Here is a 25030-nt window from a genome sequence, read left to right as displayed (position 1 = left end):
ACCATGCAAATGGCTAGTATCTGCCCCGATACCAGTATCGGTATCGGGACATCCCTAATAGAAAGTTATACTCACGTGTTCCCGCTGCTCCGACGCTGCCCTGGAGCGACAGCCATGCAGCGGAGGCCAAAGAGGACAGTCCGGAACGTCGGGGACAGGTGAGTGATACTCTCCGGACCACACAGGGCCCCTTAAACGGCTATCCGTCAGCAGTTGAAGTAGTCTGCGCTGCCGGATGGCCCTGACATAAAAAAGCATCGTATGTTGATGCTGCCTTCAACATGTGATGGCCTCTGAGAGGCCATTGTATGTTGCAATTATCGTATGTCGGGGCCATCGTAGGTCGGGGGGGTCACTGTATACGTTTAATAAACTTTTTGTCGCCAAGACATATGATTCCCTTATAAGTGACTCAGATTGTTCTTCTTTGGTCTTTGTTTACGTTGTTTATGGGGTTCACATATTAATTCCCATATACATATAGGGGATACATTTGTAGACTATTGGGATATACTGCTCCCTGTTTTTTGTCTGTTTTGTTTATTAAGATTACCTGAGAAGTGGCTGTGTTTTTCCCCCAATCCTACTTGTTAGAGCAGAAGGCTGTGTTCACATGGCTGAATTTTTGAAGCGTAATTCCAGGGGAATACTCCGCTAGGAATTTCCCCTGGAGTCCCATTGATTTGAAAGGGATTCTGCTGCACTGTGCACGCGGAGGATGTTTCTGCTGCAGAAATCCTGATTCCGGCATCCTCTGAAAGAACACACGTCTATTCAATTCCTCTCGAAAATCCATTGCCATCTATAAGATGGTGCATTTCTGAGCAATCCTAGCTCCCCCCGGTACATTCAAATGTGCAGATTTTTAGCCATGTGAACATGGCCCGAATTCAGCTGAAAGCCCCATTTAAAGCCCCATTTTGTCTTCAGTTCCTTGCACATCTTGTTGGTTGGGGTATTACTGTGCATGGAAAACTTAGATGGAGATGCTGCTGAAAACCACGGCTGTGTCCCCTCCATTCTCATTCTTGGTACAGCTCCCATAGATTGGACCCCACTAATCATAATGATATCACTTTACAAGGTTGGAGAACCCATGTGCACCTTCCCCTTTATGAACGGAGCAATAGTTATCACCAGTTGACAATCTGTGATCATTGTTTTTTCATTGTCATCCTTTGGAATCCCCATGTAATTGTTACATTATTTCTTTTTTTATTTATAGGGAAATAGAATTTGAAAAGAAAGAAATGGAACACAAGGAGCTTTTAAAAGAAAAGGACCGACAACATACTGAACAATTGAATCTTCTACATGCAAGGGTAAGGCTCTTCTATTTAAAGGAGGTACTCTGTCCCTAGATATCTGTTCTTCAGATAGGGGATAAGATGCCTAATTGCAGTGGTCCAGCTGCTGGGACCCCCGCGATCTCCATGCAATATGTTCAGAACGATGGGTTCGGACGGCTGTGGTCATGACATCACACCACGCCCCTATGTGACATCACGCCACACACCTTTTAATTTTTTCTCTTTATTTAAAAAAGAAAAGCTATTTTTTATTTGTTCTTTATTAAAAATCTCCTATCATTTGGGTTTTATGGCTCTGAAACAAATGTATCGGTTGCCATGTGAACAGACGACAAAGACCCTGTAGATCTAATCAGTCAGATTTTCTGCCATTTGCCCTCACCTTATGCTTACATGTTTGGTAACATGACATTTTAAAATATGACTTGAGGATCAGACTGTACAGATCTGTTGTTTGTTAACTTGGAGACGCATAGCTCTGCATAGGAGCTGTAGAAATTAGACTTTTTTAATTATAACCTATTGCAAATTGACTTTTTCTTTTTGGTTACAGTCATGGCCGTAAATGTTGGCACCCCTTAAATTTTTCTAGAAAATGAAGTATTTCTCACAGAAAAGGATTGCAGTAACACATGTTTTGCTATACATATGTTTATTAATTTTTTGTGTATTGGAACTAAACCAAAAAAAGCAAATTGGACATAATGTCACACCAAACTCAAAAAATGGGCTGGACAAAATTAATGTACACTTAACTTAATATTTGGTTGCACACCCTTTGGAAAAAATAACTGAAATCAGTCGCTTCCTATAACAATCAATAAGCTTCTTACACCTCTCAGCCGGAATGTTGTACCACTCTTCCTTTGCAAACTGCTTCAGGTCTCTCTTATTGGAAAATTTTAAGATCTCTCCACAGGTGTTCAATGGGATTTAGATCTGGACTCATTGCTGGCCACTTCAGAACTCTCCAGCGCTTTGTTGCTATCCATTTCTGGGTGCTTTCTGACGTATGTTTGGGGTCATTGTCCTGCTGGAAGACCCAAGATCTCGGACGCAAACCCAGCTTTCTGACACTGGGCTGTATGGTGCGACCCAAAATCTGTTGGTAATCCTCAGATTTTATGAAGCCTTGCACACATTCAAGGCACCCAGTGCCAGAGGCAGCAAAACAACCCCAAAACATCATTGAACCTCCACCATATTTGACTGTAGGTACTGTGTTCTTTGTAGGCCTCATTCCGTTTTCGGTAAACAGTAGAATGATGTGCTTTACCAAAAAGCTCTATCTTGGTCTCATCTGTCCACAAGACGTTTTCCCACAAGGATTTTGGCTTACTCAAGTTCATTTTGGCAAAATGTAGTCCTTGCTTTTATATGTCTGTGTCAGCAGTGGGTTCCTCCTGGGTCTCCTGCCATAGCGTTTCGTTTCATTTTAATGTCGACAGATAGTTTGCGCTGACACTGATGCTCCCTGAGCCTGCAGGACAGCTTGAATATCTTTGGAACTTGTTTGGGGCTGCTTATCCATCATCCGGACTATCCTGTGTTGGCACCTTTCATCAATTTTTCTCTTCCGTCCATGCCCAGGGAGATTAGCTACAGTGCCATGGGTTGCAAACTTCTTGATAATGTTGCGCACTGTGGACAAAGGCAAATCTAGATCTCTGGAGATGGACTTGTAATCTTGAGTTGATATTTTTCCACAATTTTGGTTCTCAAGTCCTCGGACAGTTCTCCTGTCCTCTTTCTGTTGTCCATGCTTAGTGTGGCACACACAGATGCACAATGCAAAGACTAAGTGAACTTCTCTCCTTTTTATCTGCTTTCAGGGGTGATTTTTATAATGCCGACACCTGTTACTTGCCCCAGGTGAGTTTAAAGGATCATCACATGCTTGAAACAATCTTATTTTTCCACAAAGGGTGCCAATAATTTTGTCCAATAATCAGACCATTTTTGGAGTTTGGGGGGACTTTATGTCCAATTTTGCTTTTTTTCCTCCCTTTTTTGGTTTAGTTCCAATACACACAAAGGGAATAAACATGTGTATAGCAAAACATGTGTTACTGCAATCCTTTTCTGTGAGAAATACTTCATTTTCTAGAAAAATTTCAGACGTGCCAACATTTACGGCCATGACTGTATATAGAGCCATTATTGAGAGTGGATATAGCCCTGAAAGCTGTGGTTGGTTGCAGATTTCTCCCAAAGCAATAAAAAGACAAGTTCTTAGGCTGTAGTCACATCAGTACAATACAGGTGCAATTGTGCATATATATATAATGGCCACATGTCTAATGAACCAAACTGATGGCATCATACTGAACTGCAATGCTCTGTTTGGCTTGTTAGTCTCACGATTGGGCCAGGATTTAGGGCCATAATATAGAAAAAGTGTGTCCATATTGTCTTGGTGTGAATCTGGCCTTAAAAGTTTGTTTCTATGTTATACTTCCGTCATAAATGTTCTTACAGTTCAGGATACATCTATTTACAATTGAGTGACCAACATCACACTCCTGATATGTTATCTACATCTTGCATTTTTATACTGGATGAATATACAGTGAAACCCCCTCTCCCCCCCGACCTACGATGGCCCCGACATACGATCATTTCAACATGCGATGGCCTCTCAGAGGCCATCGCATGTTGAAGGCAGCATCAACATACGATGCTTTTGTATGTCGGGGCCATCGCATAAACGGCTATCCGGCAGCGCAGACTGCTTCAGCTGCCACCGGATAGCCATTTACGGTGCCCCGTGTGGTCCGCTGTCGATTACTTACCTGTCCTCGGGGCTCCGGAGCGTACTCCTCGGGATCCCCTGCATCGTCGGCACTCTCCATTGTCGTCATCACGTCGCTGCGCACGCCGTCCCGTTATCCAATAGGAGCGGCGTGCATAGCGACGTGATGGCAGCGACGGAGAGCGAGGATGCCGGGGAAGCAGAGGAGTTGCCGGAGCGTCGGGGACACCTCGGGGACGCGGCGACAGCGATGGCAGGCGACATCCAGGGCAGCGGTGACGATCCGGAGCGGCGGGGACACGTGAGTATAACCTCCAATACCAGTGGTCTTCAACCTGCGGACCTCCAGATGTTGCAAAACTACAACTCCCAGCATGCCCGGACAGCCGTTGGCTGTCCGGGCATGCTGGGTGTTGTAGTTTTGCAACATCTGGAGGTCTGCAGGTTGTAGACCACTGTCCTATACTTTACATTGCACGGATCCCTCAACATACGATGGTCCATTTGGAACGGATTACCATCGTATGTTGAGGAACCACAGTATATGGGTAACTTGATCATTCATTTGCCTCTGTTCACTGGGAATTGGGGAAGTTCAGTTCTTAGTGTGTGATTTGGTAGTTAAGGAATCTTGCAACATTTTATATTAGTTTCCTTCTAAAATTCTATTTTGCTGCACAATCTTTTAAAAATATGCTTGAAATTTTTAAATTGGCCAAGTACAGCAGTTGTGTAGGCGGCAATGTTAAACTTAAACCTCTTCATGAAGATGATGATACTTTCAAAATATATTTGAAAACACTTAAATCATCGCCAGCAGGCTTAAAATAGGTATAATTCATACGCCACTTAACTAATGGATTAGAATGAATTTCTACAGTTATTAAAATAGTGTCTTCGGGAATATCATGTATCACATATATGTGTGTGTATATATATATTATAATATAATTTTTTTTTTTTTTTTTAATACAATGGGGATGTTTTATCAAAATGTGTGCAGAGAAAGAAGCGATCTGATTGGTTGCTAAGGGAAACTGGTCAACTTTTCCTCAATGCAAAATTTTATAAATCTCCTCAAATGTGTATATATGTAATGTGTGTGTGTGTGTGTCTATATGTCTATCTATTTCATGGTATGAGTTGGGTCTAAGTAAAAATAACTAAAGAACTTCTGCTTTAATTTTTAGATTACAGATCTCGAGAGCAAACTTGCTGCATATGAACAAAAACGCCAAGTGATCCCAAACAATAAACATGAAATTGAGGAATCTGTGCAACACACTGCGACATCTCCTGCAGAGGCTACAGCTGAACTGGAACCAGAAGAATCTACCCTAGAGCCTTCTGTATTTGGTAATTGTGAAAAAAAAAAAATCTTGCGGATGTCCGCCATTAACCCCTCAGATGCCGTCATAGATACAGATCACGGCATCTGTGGCAGTGAATCTACATTTTAGGCTGATCTGATCGCCTGCTGCACGGCCGTGAGGATCAGATCAGCTAACATGGTGGACAGAGGTCTCCTCACCTGCCTCTGCAGCCTTCCCGGTTCCTTCTGCTCTGATCTGCCTTCCAGCAGACCAGAGCAGAAGATCACCGATAATACTGATCAGTGCTATGCCTTATGCATAGCACTGAACAGTATTAGCAACCAAGTGATTACTATGAATAGTCCCCTATGGGGACATAAAAAGTATGAAAGAAGTGTGTAAAAAAGGGAAAAAAAAAAAAAAAAAAAAAAAAAAAAGGGAAAATCTCCCCATAAAAAAAGTCAATTGGCCCTTTTTCCCATTTTACCCCCCCCAAAAAGTGTTTAAAAAAAATTAATAAACATAGTTGGTATCACTGCATGCATAAATGGCCAAACTATTAAAATACAATGTTAATGATCACGTACAGTGAACGGCGTGAATGTAAACAAGTAAAAAAAATAAAAATGGCCAATATTGCTGCTTTTTTTTTTTCACATTTTATTCCCCAAAAATGTATTAAAAGTTTTATATACATAAATATGGCATAAAAAAAAGTACAGATCACGGCGCAAAAAATGAGCCCTCATACCGTCGCTTATACGGAAAAATGAAAAAGTAATAGGTCTTCAAAATAGAGGGATTTTAAATGTACTAATTTCGTTAAAACGGTTGCGATTTTTTTTTTTTAAAGCGGTACAATAATAGAAAAGTATGTACTCATGGGTATCATTTTAACTGTATTGACCCACAGAATAATGAACACTTAATTTTTACCTTAAATTGTATGGCATGAAAACGAAACCTTCCAAAATTTGCAACATTGTGGCTTTCTGTTCAGTTTCCCTACACAAATAGTATTTTGTTTGGCTGCGCCATACATTTTATGGTAAAATGAGTGATGTCATTAAAAAGGACAACTGGTCCTGCAAAAAACAAGCCCTCATGGTCTGTAGATGAAAATATAAGAGTTAAGATTTTCAGAAGGCGAAGGTAAAAAAACGAAAATGCTAAAATAAAGTCAAAGGTCAAAATGGGCTTGGTCCTTAACCCCTTAACAACAATGGACATAAATGTACGTCATGGTGCCGTAATACATAACGCACCATGACGTACATTTGCGGGCACCGGACCTGTGCACGTGTCATGCGCGGCAGGTCTCGGCAGCTATCAGCAGCCAGGGACCCGCCGGTAATGGCGGAAATCCACGATCGCATGGATGTCCACCAATAACCCCTCAGATGCCGTGATCGATACAGATCGCGGCAGTGCGGTATTTTCAATGGATGATCGGATCGCCCGCTGCACTGCTGCGGTGATCCAATCAGCCAGCATGGCGGCCGGAGGTCCCCTCACCTGGCTCCGGCCGTCTCCCGGGGTCTTCTATTCTGGTCTGAGATCAAGCAAACCAGAGCAGAAGATGACCGATAATACTGATCAGTGCTATGTCCTATGCATAACACTGAACAGTATTAGCAATCCAACAATTGCTATAGATAGTCCCTATGGGGACTATTAAAGTGTAAAAATGAAAGTAGTAAAAAAAAATAATAATTTGAAAAATCCCCTTCCCCAATAAAAATTTTACATTTTACCCCCATAAAGTGTAAAAAAAAAAAATACAAAAATGAATACACATATTTGGTATCGCCTCATGCGTAAATGTCCGAACTATTAAAATATGTTATTGATCACGTACCGTGAACGGAGGGAACGTAAAAATAAAAAAAGCGCAAAATTGATACTTTTTTGTCACATTTTATTCAAAAAAATAAAAAATTTATAAGTTTTATAACCACAAATGTGGTATCAATAAAAAGTACAGATCATGGCGCAAAAAATGAGCCCTCATAACGCCGCTTATGCGGAAAAATGAAAAAGTTATAGGTCGTCAAAATAGGATTTTAAACGTACTAATTATGTTAAAAAGTTTGCGATTGTTTTTTTTAAGCGCAACAATAATAGAAAAGTATATAATCATGGGTATCATTTTAATCGTATTGACCCACAGAATAAAGAACGCATGTAATTTTTACCCTAAATTGTATGGCGTGAAAACGAATCCTTCCAAAATTTGCAAAATTGCGGTTTTATTTTTAATTTCCCCACACAAATAGTATTTTTTCCACATATTTTATGGTACAATTAGTGTTTTCATTACGCAGGACAACTGGTCACGCAAAAAACAAGCCCTCATATTAGTCTGTGGATAAAAATATAAAAAAGCTAACATTTTTAGAAGACGAGGAGGAAAAAATGAAAATGCTAAAATAAAATTGGCCTGGTCCTTAAGGTCAAAATGGGCTTGGTCCTTAAGGGGTTAAACATTACAGGGTTATTCATGTCTGGATATTTTGTACCATATTTTGTTCCTTTGGTATCTACACCTATCTCGAGATAGTGGGTCCCTTACAGCCTTCTTGTGGCCGCCGGAGGTGGTCAGGAGTTAAGTAATAGGTCCCAGAAGTGGGTCCAGCATCTACTGGACATGCATGAGGTGGGGCCAGCACCACAAGCAGCATGAAACTGAGCAAGAGAGCACAATCACAGCACACCATGATTTACACTTGTGCGTTTTAAAGAATGCATAGTTTTAAAAGCTAGGAATGGGGCAAGTAGTCATTGGTGTGGTCCTCAGGTGGCTGCTTATGTGCTACCAGCCATGTGTGTACAGAAAGATATGCATCACTCAAGGTCTGCAGGGAACAGACAAGCTGCAGGTACCACCTACTGTGACTACTTACCATGTTCCCGGCAACTAGATTTTTCTGAAACACCCAAGAGTAAATCATAGTATGTGGTGGTCCCGCTCCATGCCTCTGTTTAATGCTACTTGTCGTTCAGGCAGCATGAACTGCTGATATGTTCCTTCTTAAAGTTGAGGTAATTCCTGTATTTTAATAACACTCATGGGCATCTGTGTGTTGCCCTAGCCTTAAAAGGGAACTTCAGTACTTAACCCCTTAAGGACAGACCCATTTTTTACCTCAATGACCAGGCTCTTATTTTTTTTTATTTGACATGTGTCTCATTAAGGGTCTATTCACACGTACAGTATTCTGCGCAGATTTGATGCGCGGGATTTCAAGTCATTCAGTTTACATTGAAATCTGCAGCATCAAATCTGCGCAGAATACTGTACGTGTGAATAGACCCTAAACGATAATAACTTTAGAACTCTTTTTCTGAGCGGAGCATTATCACCATCTGAGCCTGTAGGACGTGAGTGTCCATTGAATTCTTTGCCCAACCAACAGAATAACCCTAGGGGGTTAAATATCCTCCAAATTACATGTGCTACAGATAATGTAAAACATAACTTTTATTATTCTAAACTAAACGTAGCGAAAAGGTGAGAAACACATGTTAAAATTACAGTTCCACTAATGTCATTTAGCTGTCTGAAAACCAATACTTAAAGGACAACTGTAGTGGTACTGTTTTACATATGCCCATGCCCGTGCCTCAAAAATAAACAAAAATACATACATACATACCTTCCTACGAGCCCCCGTTGGTCTGGCACAGGCCTCACGGTCCGGCAGTGCTGACGTCATTCCACTTCCTGGGGACGGGGACACCGCAGAGCCGTCGGCGTATCACCGGCCGTAGCAATGTCCCGCCCCGGCTGGTGATAGGCTGAGCCGACTGTCATGTAAGGAGCTCTAGCCGGCTTCTTACATGACAGTGGGCTCAGCCTATCACCAGCCGGGGCGGGACATTGCTACGGCCGGTGATACGCCGACGGCTCTGCGGTGTCCCCGTCCCCAGGAAGTGGAATGACGTCAGCACTGCCGGACCGTGAGGCCTGTGCCAGACCAACGGGGGCTCGTAGGAAGGTATTTATGAGTTTATTTTGTTTGTTTTTGAGGCCCGGGCATATATATGTGTTCCACTACAGTTGGTAACTCCCTTACCTAGTGTCAAACTCAACAACCCTGTGTCTATTTATTCTTTCATTCCATGTTACTGGATACGGGGACATGCCTCCCTCTCTTGTATAGTAAGCAATATGGACACTGTATTGGATTGTTTTATATCACAATAAGATGGTAACTCCCTCAGGATATTAATGGCACTAATTATATGTGGCTCTCACATAAGGGTACTCAGGCCACTTATATATGTGGCTCACAGATGGGGGTCACTGTTGGATTGCTCCTGGCGGCTGTGCAGCAAAACACTAACTGTAGCCTGCTGTGCACCGCAGGTACGGCTATAGGGCTCACTGGCCCAATCTGACCCTACTTAATTTTTTACTTTATCCCTTTTAGGTTTATTTAAGACATAGTGGAATTGCAGTTAAAACCATACACTGTCACATTTAGGTCCTATACATGACGCGAGCACCAGAGCAGTGCTCGCATCATGCACGGGAGCTCCCCAGCTGTTATCAGCAGCCAGGGACCCGCCGGTAATGATGGATGTCAGCTATTGCACTGATGTCCTACAGATTACGACTTCTACGGCAATGCGGGCGCTTGAAAGGATGATCGAATCACCTGTGGCACTGTTGCAGGGATTCGATCATCCAACATGGTGGCCAGAGTTCCCCTAACCTGCTCCAGCCGTCGTCCTGGGGTCTTCTCCTCTGGTCTGACATCGGACAGACCAAAAAAGAATATCACCAATAATACTGATCAGTGCTATGTCTATGCATAGTACTAAACAGTATAAGCAATCAAATGATTGCTATAATTAGTCCCCTATGGGGACATAAAAATTTTTATAAAAAAAAAGTTTTTCAATAACTTATTTCCCATTAAAGCCCTGTAGTATTAAAATAAATTCATTAAACAAAAAATAACTATACATAAGAGGTATTGCCACGTTATTAATGAATTGTACTATAACGCAATAACATTATTTATTTTCCATGGTGAACGCAATTTAAAGAAAAAACATGAAAAGACCAAAAATTGCTCACTCAGACTATTTTATTGTATAGAACAATACAGTTATGAAATCATGTAATATCTCCATCACGATCTGCCGCAGCCTTTTTATAGTCATTTGTTTTAGACTGGCATCAAAAAATGGAGAAAAATCTGTATGGACATGGCTCTGCTCTTCTGTTTGCAATGTTACTCGCTGTGATGGACACTTCTCTGTTTGTGATGTGTCTCAGCCATCGTCTGATCCAGGCTATGAAACTCTCTCTCTCTTCAGTGATGGGGGTCCAGCGTTGGTACTCTGGAGACCCTTCTTGGATATCTGTACTGCATAAAGGCTCGCTTGGACTTTATGACTTTTTTCTTAAATCTTATAGCCTCTGCATCCAAGACAACTGAAGATTTAATTCATCTTCTCCTCCTCCTGCTCCTCGGGGCTGATGGAATATCCCCTCTAAGTTCTGTTAAGCACTTTATTCTCGGCGGTCTAGACACCTTCATGGGGAATCTTCCGCGTCTGAACGCTAGGGGACAGCTCCTTACCTTTCGAATGCATTGAATGGTGTCGGCCTCACTGGATGATGATGGAATCTCAATGGGCTGGCCGGAAATCTGCGCCATTTTCTTAATAGCTTGTAAATATCTAGATAAACTCTAGAAAATCTCTAGGAAATCACTTCCTCACTCCCCCTCTACATACAGTAGAACCCTCAAAGAAATTTCCAGGCAGCCGCTCCTTATACAATGTCATGATGACCAGACTGCTATGACATCATCACTCGCATCACCCACTACTGTCCTATATGTAGCTAATATATGTAGTTACACACAACATATATATATACATATATGAGAAAACTGATGGTGCCGCACTCCAAATTTGGTGAAAAAATAGTGGATTCATTGGCTCATATCACAGCAACCCTTCTGTCCTACCATAGGACCATTTCGTTTCTCATGCTGGATAGATTTTGATCAGGTCTGGGATGCTGGAACCATCTATGGAGTGCTGCAATTTGTTCTTTTTTTTGCATATATATATATATATATATATATATATATATATATATATATATTATTATTATTTTTTTATTATTGAAGTTTTCATATTACTGCGTATTACAGTTGAAGATTTATTATGGATTTTCCTGCTAACTTTTATTGGGAAAGGTACAGTCTGCAATAAATCTGCTGTTTTGCAGCAACATCTAAATTGGGGGCAATTTATGAAGACCACCATTACATACATTGGGGGAGATTTATCAAAACCTGTCCAGAGGAAAAGTTGCCCAGTTGCCCATAGCAACAAACCAACCAACCTCTGCAAAATGAAAGAAGCAATCTGATTGGTTGCTATGGGCAAAACAGCAACTCTTCCTCTGGACAGGTTTTGATAAATCTCCCCCATTGGTCCTAATAAAATGATTTGTTGGAGTAACGAGAGGCGCACTCCTCTTAATATAGTGGGGAAGATTTATCAAAACCTGGACAGAGGCCCAGTTGCCCATAGCAACCAATCACCTCACTCCCTACATTTCTTAACAAGGCCTCTGAAAAATGAAAGAAGCAATCTGGTTGCTAGGGGCAACTGTGCAACTTTGCCTCTCCACAGCCTTTGGCCTTTGGCTGTCTGGACATGCTGGGAGTTGTAGTTTTGCAACAGCTAGAGACACACTGTTTGGAAAACACTGTCTTAATATGTACTTGGCATCTTTGGCATTCCATGTGCCACATGGGTATGACGCGGATCTCCCAACAAACTTTTTCAGATGAAAACATTTTTTTTAAATAATCGCCAAACGCACGGCCTAAATAACTAGGCAGTCTGGGATGTCTGCTCTGTATTCTGTTATCTTTTGCGGTTTGGGCGCGGTTTAACAGCATTCTAGTTTGCATTTCCCTCATGGAAGACAGGTAGTAGTTTGTTGCCACGACAACCATAAAAATGCCACGGTTCTGATGCAATGTTACCCCCTTAACGACAGGGGGGGACAGTGTATGGTTTTAACTGCAATTCCACTATGTCTTAAATAAACCTAAAAGGGAAAAAGAAAAAATTAAGTAGGGTCAGATTGGGCCAGTGGGCCCTATAGCCCTACCTGCGGTGCACAGCAGGCTACGGTTAGTGTTTTGCTGCACAGCCGCCAGGAGCAATCCAACAGTGACCCCAATCTGTGAGCAACAGATATAAGTGGCCTGAGTACCCTTATGTGAGAGCCACATATAATTAGTGCCATTAATATCCTGAGGGAGTTACCATCTTATTGTGATATAAAACAATCCAATACAGTGTCCATATTGCTTACTATACAAGAGAGGGAGGCATGTCCCCGTATCCAGTAACATGGAATGAAAGAATAAATAGACACAGGGATGTTGAGTTTGACACTAGGTAAGGGAGTTACCAATTCTTATACACTTTAACGTGTGTTTCTCACCTTTTCGCTACGTTTAGTTTAGAATAATAAGTTACGTTTTACCTTATCTGTAGCACATGTAATTTGGAGGATATTTAACCCCCTAGGGTTATTCTGTTGGTTGGTCTATTACCTCTACATGTGCTATCTGGCCTAATAGAGTAGTAGGGCATTGAATTCTTTGAGCGTTTGAGAGTTTTATCCAACCTGTGGATCCATTTATTTGTCTGGGGATCACTGCACATTGGAGCGCTCGTCTGCTTTTGTTTTCTACTGTTTAAACAGTGGTCTTCTGCTGCTACAGGGGGCTGCAGTGGTGGGCCGGGGCCCCTTGGAAATCTGTGCCCTTCACTGGGGTATTGCCTGTACCCCTTGATGGCAATCCTGTGTACAAGGTAGGGCCGACTCATAAGCCCGGTTGTCCCTTATTGGGAGTGTTTTGTTCTCTATTCCCTATTGGGAGTGTTTTGTCCTCGATTAGGAGCATTTTGTCCTCTATTGAGAGTGTTTTGTCCTCTAATGGGAGTTTTTTGTCCCCTTTTAGGTGTGTCCGCATCCACTATTGGGAATGCCCCCTATTCAGAAAGTGCAAATACATTAAGTCTGATAGGACTCTGCCGGGGAATTAAAAACTGTCAGTTATTGGGAGGTGTCCACTAAGGGAGATTTCACTGTAATAGGTTATGTTTAGGGTATTTGGAGCTCTGGTTAGCATAGAGTAACATTTAGTACGGGCACAAGTATTTTTTGCTTGGTCAGCTACTATTCTCCTTAACGCCAATATAAACCTGTTGAAGTGTGCATCTTTATTTCAATTGGGAGAGCTTGCTCCCAGACCTCTTTGTTCAAGCTGGAACACAGAAAGGGCATGTAAAAACCTGACAATCAGCATTGGGAAGTAGGTTTGGCTGACTTGTGCCTAACATGGATGGCTAGCTTCCAAACTCACACACCTGACCAGTTTAAAATACGCATATCCCAGTTGGATAATATGCAAGATTTTCTATTGGTTGCTGTGCACATCTTGGTCACATCTTGAATTGCGAATTCGGCATCTAGATATGGTAGGAGAATTTCTAAACAGGCTCCTGCCATATCCCTGCCAGATCCACACCGTATCTCATTGATTTGAATGAGCCAACCAAAATCGGCTAGTGTTTCCAGGCTCCTCATTTTCTGACAGTATGAGGTTTTGGTTTTTTTAAAGCGCAACAGACCGCAGTTTTCAAACGAATTCAGAAACCTGATATGGTCAGAAAATGAAACACTAGCTGATTCCAGTTGGCTTATTGAAATCGATGGGGTACGGCACAGATGCGGCAGAACATGGTTTAAAAAATGTTCCCACCATATCTGGTTGCCGGATTCGCAATCCGAGATGTGAATGCACCTTTATTGATGCCATAAACCATAAGGTTTTGTCTGTAGATGGATACAATGATTTAAAGCAGAATAATGTAGTGGTTTAACAATAGTTCTGATGAGTCTGATTAACATTATTTAAGATAGAATTACTTGTTTAGACTGGAACGTTCTGACAATGTTTGATTGACACTTAGATTTTGATGCGTGCGTGGGAGAGATCCAGCGTTTGGACACCAGCGCCCACAGAGCCAAAGCACAGCTTGCTCTTAAAGTGAAACGACAGCGACCATCGAGGAACAAACTAAAGGAGCAAACTGTCGGCAGGGAACAAAAACTGTGTCCTGAGGTAAGACTGTCAAAACGAAATGTATTATCAATCAATTATGGGTTTGGAATATTGGAGAATTTTACAGCCAAAGGCTGTATAATATATTATACAGCATTTGGCTGTCCGGACATGCTGGAAGTTGTAGTTTTGCAACAGCTGGAAGCTTATTAGTTGAAAAATTGTCTATATATTCTACAGTAGAATCTCCCAATAGCGGACACTCACGGGGAATAAAAAAGTTTCCGCTATTGAGAGATGTCCCCTATTGGGGAAAAAAGGCTCAAAAATACCACTCTAAATGACCAAATACTGTGCTGTACTCACTCCAGAGTATAATTACCTGTAAATCATGATAAAAAGCAATATTACGATTTCATCTCCCAGTGCCCTTATCACCACCCTATGCCATTTCATCCACCCTTTATACCCGTTACCGCTTTATTCCCCTTTATTACCGGTGTGCAAATTCATCATCCCCCTCTTGTCCAAATCCTGTGCCATTCCCAACCCCCCCCCCCCCCCCCGTGCTCCCTCACCCCTTGTGCCACATCTCTTTTCCCCTTCTCTCCTCCCCCTGTTGTTTTTCTTACATGGCCAGCAGGCTCAGGTGCAGGGGCTCTCAGCGGGTTTGACTTTCTACTGACGACCTCTACGCTGCACTTACTAATAGCAGCAGTGGTCGCTCCGGGCACTGGCGAGTGACGTCAGGAGCTTCACTCGTCAGTGCCCTCAGCCGCTGGTTCTCACAGCCTCTCAGTTGGTGCAGCGCAGAGGATGTCAGGAGAACCACAAACCCACTGAGAGCCCCTGCACCTGAGCCTTCAGGCCAGGTAAGAAGAACAGCAGGTTGAGGAGGGAAGGAAAAAACTGATGTGGCATAACGGGTAAAAGGGATGATTTGGCACAGGAGAAATAAAGTGGCATAGGGGATAAAGGAGGAATAAAAAGGCACAGAGGGGATAAAGGGGGGAAAGAAATGGCACAGGGATGAAATGGCATAAGGGGTGGTAAAGATGGGGTGATAATATGGGGGGAATGAAATAGCACGGGGGGGGGGGAGGGGGGGCGGGAATGAAGGGAAAATGATGTGGCACAAGGGTAATAGAGATGGGGGGGGGGGGGGAGGTGAGGGGGGTGAATGATGTTGCCGGCAGACGTACAGAAGCAGTAGACCACTATTTAAACAGCGGTTTTCTGCTTCTGTTCTGTTGTAATGGCGGCCCTGTGTACAAGGTAGGGCCAGCACGTAAGCATTAGAAGTGTTTTCTCCCCTATTGGGAGTGTCCGCATCTGCAATTGGGAGTGTTCCCTATTCAGAGGGTACAAATACATTAAGTCCTATGGGACTCTGCCGGGGAATTAAAAACTGTCCGCTATTGGGAGGTGTCCCCTATTGGGATGTGTCCGCTAAGGGAGATTTTACTGTAGTGTATTTGTCAGATATTCTCTTTAGCTGTATATGGGAATGGTAAAACATCACGAAAAGGTTTTAAGCCAAATTGACTATTGTATTTGACTACTGTAATTTTTAAGACCACACAGGAAGAAGAAGCAGAGGAAAGCCTACAATCTGAAGCTGCGAGCCCTTGTGAGAAAACAGACGATTCAGAGGACCAGCTTTGTTCCCAGGATGAAGATCAAAGGATTGAAAAGTCTCGAGCGGCAGAAAGTTTAGGTAGTCTCCTGGAGTCAGACCCCTCCATTACCACTTCCTCATCCCCAGCCCACAGGACTAACACTGACACCATTCTAACCTCCAGTCAGTCTCCCACTGGGGAAGGGCTAGCTCAGAGTTCCTCAGGAGGATATATTAGGAATACCAAGCTGAGAGAATCTAAAGGCAAAGGCAAAGTCGCCAAAGGTAAGCTTTGGCAGTAAGCTAATTATTTGCGTAAGACCCAAGTTCCAATGGTAATTTTTTAATCAGGGGGAGGGGGAGGCATGTAATTGTAAGGTGACACAAAAATAAAAATAAATCAACATAACTTTTGACATGACTGACAGTTTTGCTTGGTAAGGGTCTTGGTGTTCAGATCCCTATTGATCACTACAAAGAGCCGGTTAAGTGAAGCACTCGGCTAAGTGCATCTTTCCCAGTCTAAGTTTGCTGCATAAGACTGACTCCATAAAACTTTTTAATGCAGTCCGTGTCCTGCAGGAAGATGGGGAAAGAAACACTAAAAGGAGAACTCCGGCGGTAGGTGTTTTTTTTTCTAATTATGCCGATTGTGGGGGTTATAAAATAAATATCTCGCGTCCAGTGCTCCCGTGGTGCCTCCGGTGTCCTGTGTCTGTCTCCTGGTGCGATCGTTTTCCTGAAGCTGCAGCGTTACTGTCTTCTATGGAAGCACCCAGACCCAAATTGCCAAAATACAGCACATCGCTGACCTCTGTGGTGTGCCACTCCAGCCAGCGCTGAGCTGCAGTATTACACACTGAGCCCGGGTGCTTCAGTAATTGAGTCAAGCTGCAGCTTTAGGAAGACTATCGCTGTGAGGGGCCAAAACAGGACATAGGTGGCACCACAGGAGCGGTGGGGGTGAGTAAAGGTTAATTCATTTTTTTTATACCCCACACAATGGGCATAATTAGAAAAAACAAAACTTCTGCCGGAGCTCTCCTCCACTATCAGATACTTACACCCTATCCTGGGCATAGGGGATAAGTTAATTTAGGCTGGAGTTCTCCTTTAACCCAAGCTTCACCTGGCTCGTTCTAACAATCGGGGATGCTTTAAATTATTATTGTATCAGTAAAATCATTATAAGGTAGAGAAATAGTGACATTAACTGGTTTAAATACCTTGAACAGAAATACAATGTGATCAGTGCATTAGATTATTATACGAACAACAGAGTGAGTGATGAGGGGACAGCACCAGCAAAGATTTTGGTCTCCGTTCCAGTATGATTGCTTATGGTGCGGTAAAGGATGTGCTACAAAGAAGGAACAGTCCAGTGGGGGTTACCTGGTAAAGGAATAAAAGCGTACCTGTCATCACAGAAAAACATTCTTATATATGTTATTCACTAGGTAATGCAGATACTTTACATGTCTTTTTTATGTGTCTTCTGTATCTGGTTTAAAATCCCTCTGTTCTGCTGTTCACTCATTCTGACATCCACTGCTCCGGAAGGGGTGTGTCCAAGACAAGCACTGAGGCCGCCCTCATTCACCTTGCATTCATTTCATCCCTGAGTCTGCTTTGCTGGGTTTCTTCATCAAGTCACTGCAGGCTTCTCTGTAACCCCCTCCTCTTTGTTTTCATGCTGCAGTCTGATAGGACAGGAGTGAGCACAGGGGAGTGCTTGTCCCTTTCGTACTTACTGAACTTTGTCCCAGCCTGTGCATTAGATGATGCTGTAGCCGGACAGGATTATGTTCTGGATGGTATGGGGTCCCCTTGTGGTCTTTTGTAAAAGTCAGGATTTCCTTTAAAAGGCAAAAACATTTTCTAATGAAGTATATTAGAAGGGTTAGTGTTTTGCCAAGATGTAGAACATATAAAAAGTTTTTAATTCAGACACTCACATAAGCATAACTCACAGGAAAAATCCACTTACCGGCCACAAGGGGCAGCAGAGCTACAGACCCTCTTTTGCGCTGTCCTTCTTCAGGTATTGTCCGATCCCCACCAATCAAAACTTTTGATGTGTTTCTACAGCATGTCAAAGTTTTTTTTTTTTCAGAAGTAGTGGAAAACCCTCTGATGATAAAACTTTGGGATCCTTTTCTAGCCTATGTCCATTATTGTCATAGGATAATGTTTTCAGACAGGGCCCAACCCTTCTTTGCAACATATTTTTCTTCTGGGAAATCAGACCAGACTATGAATGATTTGTATAATTTCGATAGGTCTAAGAGAAAATGTGTCTCCTTGGGGAGACCACCAAACTGGCATAGTGAGTCTTACAGGCCATGCAGGGATACCTGGGAAAAAGTATGTAAAGAGCTTACGGTCTAGTGCCTTCTATTGAAGTTGGCTTCATCCTACGTCATCTATAAAGACCATTGATTTTCCTATTTTGTGGAATGTTGAATATTTTCTTCCTTCTCCTCTTTTAAAAAGTTCATGTTCATTTCAGTAACATTATATTTGTTTGTCTTGTGTGCATACCACACTAAATACAATCTGTTTGTTCTATGATACAGGCATCTGTGTTTTTTTGTATGCCAAATGTTTATATGACTTGTATTTGCCTGCATAGATGACAAGAAAAGCGATGACAAAGCTGCAGAACCAAGTGAAAGCACAGGAAAGCACAAAAGAAGATTCCCTGATTTTGGGTATGAGGCACTAATACATTATATTTAGTCTTTGTAATACAGATGTTTTTTTTTTTTTTTTACTTTCAATGTGTTTATATAAAGCAGTGTTTCCCAACCAGGGTGCCTCCAGGTGTTGCAAAACTACAACTCCCAGCATGCCCGGACAGCCAGAGGCTGTCCGGGCATGCTGGGAGTTGTAGTTTTGCAACACCTGGAGGCACCCTGGTTGGGAAACACTGATCTAAAAGGAAAATGACTCCCATGACTGTGCCATCAGTACACTTCTATAGGAGCTTCCACAGATTGATGGATGACAGTCACAAAGGAACTAGGATCTCCTGTTGTTGCTTTTATTTGAGAACATTTGGAATGTTTCCACATTAAAGTTATTGCCTAGCATCAAACACCGGAAATTCTTTGAAACCTGTATTGAGTGTGAATTAAAAACATGGCGGCACATATGTACAAAGGCTCCTTATCATTGCATACAAACGTTGACAAAATGGCAAAATAAGTACCATATGAAATGAGGGACACTGTATCCAGCTTCTTTTAAAAAAACCTTTTCTATAAAGATGGGATTTTCTACATTGGAGAACAGGGACATTTTTCTCTGAGAGTGATTGACTTGCCTGATGACAGATTTAAAAGAAAACGGTCACCAGCTCACCCGCACTATAACCCGATACCCCGGGTTATAGTGCGGGTGAACAGGAGACCGATGCAGGGTCTTGGACTGCTATACTTACCTGCAGTCCGGAGCCCTGCTCCTCCGAAGGTCCCCCCTCTTCAGGCGCTGACTTGCGCTTTGAGGCGGGCCGGCCGGCTAGATTTAAATATTTATAAGCGCTGGTCATGTGAGCACTCAATAGGCACAAGCGCTCATGTAACCGGCGCTTATGAATATTTAAATCCAGCCTTAAAGCACAATTCAGCGCTGGAAGAGGGGGACCTTGGAGGAGGAGGCTCCGGACTACAGGTAAGTATAGCAGTCCGAGACCTGGCATCGGTCTCCTGTTCACCCGCACTATAACCCAGTGTATCGGGTTATAGTGCGGGTGAACTGGTGACAGTTTTCCTTTCAAGGCTTCTGCAAACAGAATGTGAAATCCTCTAAATAACTACAGGTTATCAGAATACAGGGAGTGTTCTCTATAAAATATAACTTGAAAAATTAAGTTGTAATTTCCATAGGGTGCTGTAAACCACTCTGTAGGTAGTAGTTTGCTATTAACACCTATAGATACCGCTAAGTGTTTAATTCAACAGTAATCATGTAGATTTGTACACGAAACATAGAAGATTGTTGGCAGAAAAAGACCACCTTGTCCATCTAGTCTGCCCTTATAATATTTCCTTATTGTCTTATATTAGGGTAGATATAGGTTTATCTCAGACATGCTTACATTCGCTTACTGTGGATTTACAAACCACATCTGCTGGAAGTTTGTTCCAAGCACCTAGTACTTTCAGTAATAGTATTTTTTCCTGCTGATCTTCCCTTTAACTAACCTCAGATTGTGCCCCTTGTTCTTGTGTTCAATTTGTCAAAAACCTTTCCCTACTGAAACTCCTTTAACACATCTTTTCTTTCATGTCCACATGTCCCTTCTTTCCTCCAGATTATACAGATTTAGTTCTTTAACCCCTTAAGGACCGAGCCATTTTATACCTTAAGGACCGGAGCGTTTTTTGCAATTCTGACCACTGTCACTTTAAACATTAATAACTCTGGAATGCTTTTAGTTATCATTCTGATTCCGAGATTGTTTTTTCGTGACATATTCTACTTTAACTTAGTGGTAAAATTTTATGTTAACTTGCATCCTTTCTTGGTGAAAAATCCCAAAATTTGATGAAAAAAATGAAAATTTTGCATTTTTCTAACTTTGAAGCTCTCTGCTTGTAAGGAAAATGGATATTCAAAATATATTTTTTTTTGGGTTCACATATACAATATGTCTACTTTATGTTTGCATCATAAAATTTATGAGTTTTTACTTTTGGAAGACACCAGAGGGCTTCAAAGTCCAGCAGCAATTTTGAAATTTTTCACAAAATTTTCAAACTCACTATTTTTCAGGGACCAGTTCAGTTTTCAAGTGGATTTGAAGGGTCTTCATATTAGAAATACCCCATAAAAGACCCCATTATAAAAACTACACCCCCCAAAGTATACAAAAAAACATTCAGTAAGTGTATTAACCCTTTAGGTGTTTCACAGGAATAGTAGCAAAGTGAAGGAGAAAATTCAAAATCTTCATTTTTTACACTCGCATGTTCTTGTAGACCCAATTTTTGAATTTTTGCAAGGGATAAAAAGGAGAAAATTTTTACTTGTATTTGAAACCCAATTTCTCTCGAGTAAGCACATACCTCATATGTCTATGTTAATTGTTCGGCGGGCGCAGTAGAGGGCTCAGAAGGGAAGGAGCGACAAATGGTTTTTGGGGGGCATGCCGCATTTAGGAAACCCCTATGGTGCCAGGACAGCAAAAAAAAACACATGGCATACCATTTTGGAAACTAGACCCCTCAGGGAACGTAACAAGGGGTAAAGTGAACCTTAATACCCTACAGGTGATTCACGACTTTTGCATATGTAAAAAAAATATATATTTTTTTTACCTAAAATGCTTGGTTTCCCAAAATTTTTACAATTTTAAAAAGGGTAATAGCAGAAAATACCCCCCAAAATTTGAAGCCCAATTTCTCCCGATTCAGAAAACACCCCATATGGGTGTGAAAAGTGCTCTGCTGGCGCACTACAGGTCTCAGAAGAGAAGGAGTCACATTTGGCTTTTTGAAAGCGAATTTTGCTCTGGGGGCATGCCACATTTAGGAAGCCCCTATGGTGCCAGGACAGCAAAAAAAAAACACATGGCATACCATTTTGGAAACTAGACCCCTCGGGGAACGTAACAAGGGGTAATTTGAACCTTAATACCCTACAGGTGTTTCACGACTTTTGCATATGTAAAAAAAATATATTTTTTTTACCTAAAATGCTTGTTTTCCCAAAAATTTTACATTTTTTAAAAGGGTAATAGCAGAAAATACCCCCCAAAATTTGAAGCCCAATTTCTCCCGAGTACGGCGATACCCCATATGTGACCCTAAACTGTTGCCTTGAAATACGACAGGGCTCCAAAGTGAGAGCGCCATGCGCATTTGAGGCCTAAATTAGGGACTTGCATAGGGGTGGACATAGGGGTATTCTACGCCAGTGATTCCCAAACAGGGTGCCTCCAGCTGTTTTAAAACTCCCAGCATGCCTGGACAGTCAACGGCTATCTGGCAATACTGGGAGTAGTTGTTTTGCAACAGCTGGAGGCTCCGTTTTGGAAACAGTGGCGTACCAGACGTTTTTCATTTTTATTGGGGAGGGGGGTTGTATAGGGGTATGTGTATATGTAGTGTTTTTTACTTTTTATTTTATTGTGTGTTAGTGTAGTGTAGTGTTTTTAGGGTACAGTCACACGGGCGGGGGGTTCACAGTAGTTTCTCGCTGGCAGTTTGAGCTGCGGCAGAAATTTTGCCGCACCTCAAACTTGCAGCCGGATACTTACTGTAATCCTCCGCCCATGTGAGTGTACCCTGTACATTCACATTGGGGGGGGGGGGGGGGAACATCCAGCTGTTGCAAAACTACAACTCCCAGCATGTACGGTCTATCAGTGCATGCTGGGAGTTGTAGTTTTGCAACCGCTGGAGGCTCCGTTTTGGAAACAGTGGCGTACCAGGCGTTTTTCATTTTTATTGGGGAGGGGGGCTGTGTAGGGGTATGTGTATATGTAGTGTTTTTTACTTTTTATTTTATTGTGTGTTAGTGTAGTGTAGTGTTTTTAGGGTACAGTCACACGGGCGGGGGGTTCACAGTAGTTTCTCGCTGGCAGTTTGAGCTGCGGCAGAAATTTTGCCGCACCTCAAACTTGCAGCCGGATACTTACTGTAATCCTCCGCCCATGTGAGTGTACCCTGTACATTCACATTGGGGGGGGGGGGGGGAACATCCAGCTGTTGCAAAACTACAACTCCCAGCATGTACGGTCTATCAGTGCATGCTGGGAGTTGTAGTTTTGCAACAGCTGGAGGCACACTGGTTGTGAAACACCGAGTTTGGTAACAAACTCAGTGTTTTGCAACCAGTGTGCCTTCAGCTGTTGCAAAAGCTACAACCCCCAGCATGTACGGACAGCAGAAGGGCATGCTGGGTGTTGTAGTTATGCAACAGCTGGAGGCATACTACTTTGGCTGGGGATGCTGGGGATTGTAGTTATGCAACAGCTGGAGACACACTGGTTTGCTACTTAACTCAGTGTGCCTTCAGCTGTTGCAAAACTACAACTCTCAGCAGTCACCGACAGCCAACGGGCATGCTGGGAGTTGTAGTTATGCAACCACCAGATGCACCACTACAACTCCCAGCATGCACTTTAGCTGATTGTGCAAGCTGGGAGTTGTAGTTACACAACAGCTGAAGGTACACTTTTCCATAGAAAGAATGTGCCTCCAGCTGTTGCAAAACTACAAGTCCCAGCATGCCCATAAGGGCATGCTGGGAGTTGTGGTGGTCTGCCTCCTGCTGTTGCATAACTACAGCTCCCAGCATGCCCTTTTTGCATGCTGGGAGCTGTTGCTAAGCAACAGCAGGAGGCTGTCACTCACCTCCAACGATCCAGCCGCACAGGTCAGTCCCTCGTCGTCTCCGCCGCCGCCGCTGCTCCTGGGGCCCCGATCCCAACAGGGGCGCCGGGGATCGGGGTCCCCAGCACCCGGGGTGCACGTCCCGCACCCGCTCACATCCTCCGGAAGAGGGGCGGAGCGGGTTGCGGGAGTGACACCCGCAGCAGGCGCCCTGATTGGTCGGCCGGTAATCCGGCCGACGAATCAGGGCGATCGTGAGGTGGCACCAGTGCCACCTCACCCCTGCTGGCTCTGGCTGTTCACTGGAGACCCGATTGACCCGGAATCCGCCGCAGATCGCTGGACTGAATTGTCCAGCGATCTGCGGCCATCGCCGACATGGGGGGTCATAATGACCCCCCTGGGCGATATGCCCCGATGCCTGCTGAACGATTTCAGCAGGCATCGGGGACCGGCTCCGCTCCAGATGGTTGCGGGGGGCCGGTAAAACACATGACGTTCTCATACGTCATGTGTCCTTAAGGACTCGGAAATGGAGACGTATGAGAACGTCATGTGTCCTTAAGGGGTTAAAGCATACATCCAATGCTTTCTTTAATTTTTAGAAAGATTACTATTGTGGAGCACTGTGCATGGTACCAATTTTTCCAAATCACTTTGATTTCAAATAGCTTTGTGAGCACCCATTCTCTCCTGCGTTATGAGAAGTAGGACCCCACAGGTCTGTCTTTATAGCACTCATCTCCAGCGCCATACAATCGTATTATGCTTGGTCTAGCACTAGTGGGTGCTATGAAGCCTTAGCTGGAAGCTTCATTTCTTTATCGTGATATGCGGCGATGGGAATGGGCGATCAAAAAGCTGTTCCGGCGTGCCAAACCTTCAACCAATGATTCAGCTGTCTTTGGACCCATTTGGTCAGGTATTCCAGATGTTGTCTACCTAGAGCTTTATAGAGCAGGATTACAATCTCCCTCTTTCTTCCAGTTATACCTCTAGCTATACATCCAAGCATTTTATTAGCATCCCCTACTGTCTGTCAGTGACTCATTTTGATGCATTCATAAATCAATACCGCCAAATCCTTGTCTTCTGAAATCTTAACTAACACAAAACTGCCAATACAAAACTAAGCGGATTTCCCCCTCAAGTTCACTATTTAACATTTTTAAACACTAAACTACAGTTTCCATTGTTATGACCACTAATCTAGTATAACACATAGTCATATATATCAGGCATCCCACAACTGGAGGCTCTGTGTGTTGTTTTTAATAGTTCTTGTTGTTAGTATTATTTCACTTCTTATCATTGCTTGTCTGTTTTTTTTACAACCTGAATGTTTTAATTTAGGGGACTGAGAAAGTCTGGAGGAAAAGGCAAAAAGCAAGACCGGGAGAATCCGCGGGGATCTTTGGATAGTCGGTAAATAACATGTAAAGCTTTCAGAGGTTTCCTTTTAGTTCCAAATTGATTAAAGTGGATCAGAAATAAAATATATTTATAATACTACTTGTAATCATATCAGTTGTACCCTAAGAAGGTACAAATGATAGGACTATAAGGGTTCACACTACG

The 25030-nt window shown here is 42.8% G+C and overlaps 1 protein-coding gene across 9 annotated transcripts in view; it reads left to right on the top strand.

Moving 5' to 3' along the window:
• Positions 1 to 25030, top strand: part of LOC130285091 (neurabin-1-like) — a 151828-nt gene that overhangs the window by 105634 nt on the left and 21164 nt on the right. For 7 of the 9 annotated variants that reach the window (XM_056536279.1, XM_056536282.1, XM_056536278.1 and 4 more), the window contains exons 10-15: positions 1226 to 1322; positions 5253 to 5418; positions 14403 to 14554; positions 16070 to 16397; positions 18745 to 18823; positions 24806 to 24877. In XM_056536279.1, the coding sequence (XP_056392254.1) occupies positions 1226 to 1322; positions 5253 to 5418; positions 14403 to 14554; positions 16070 to 16397; positions 18745 to 18823; positions 24806 to 24877 (894 nt within the window). The remainder of the gene's footprint in view (positions 1 to 1225; positions 1323 to 5252; positions 5419 to 14402; positions 14555 to 16069; positions 16398 to 18744; positions 18824 to 24805; positions 24878 to 25030) is intronic. The other 2 variants (XM_056536284.1, XM_056536286.1) reach the window with 2 other exon arrangements.

This window comes from Hyla sarda, chromosome 8 (genome assembly GCF_029499605.1).
Source record: "Hyla sarda isolate aHylSar1 chromosome 8, aHylSar1.hap1, whole genome shotgun sequence".
NCBI lineage: Eukaryota > Metazoa > Chordata > Amphibia > Anura > Hylidae > Hyla > Hyla sarda.
The sequence above is the reverse complement of the archived record's forward strand: the minus strand, read 5'-3'. Positions and strand labels throughout refer to the sequence as shown.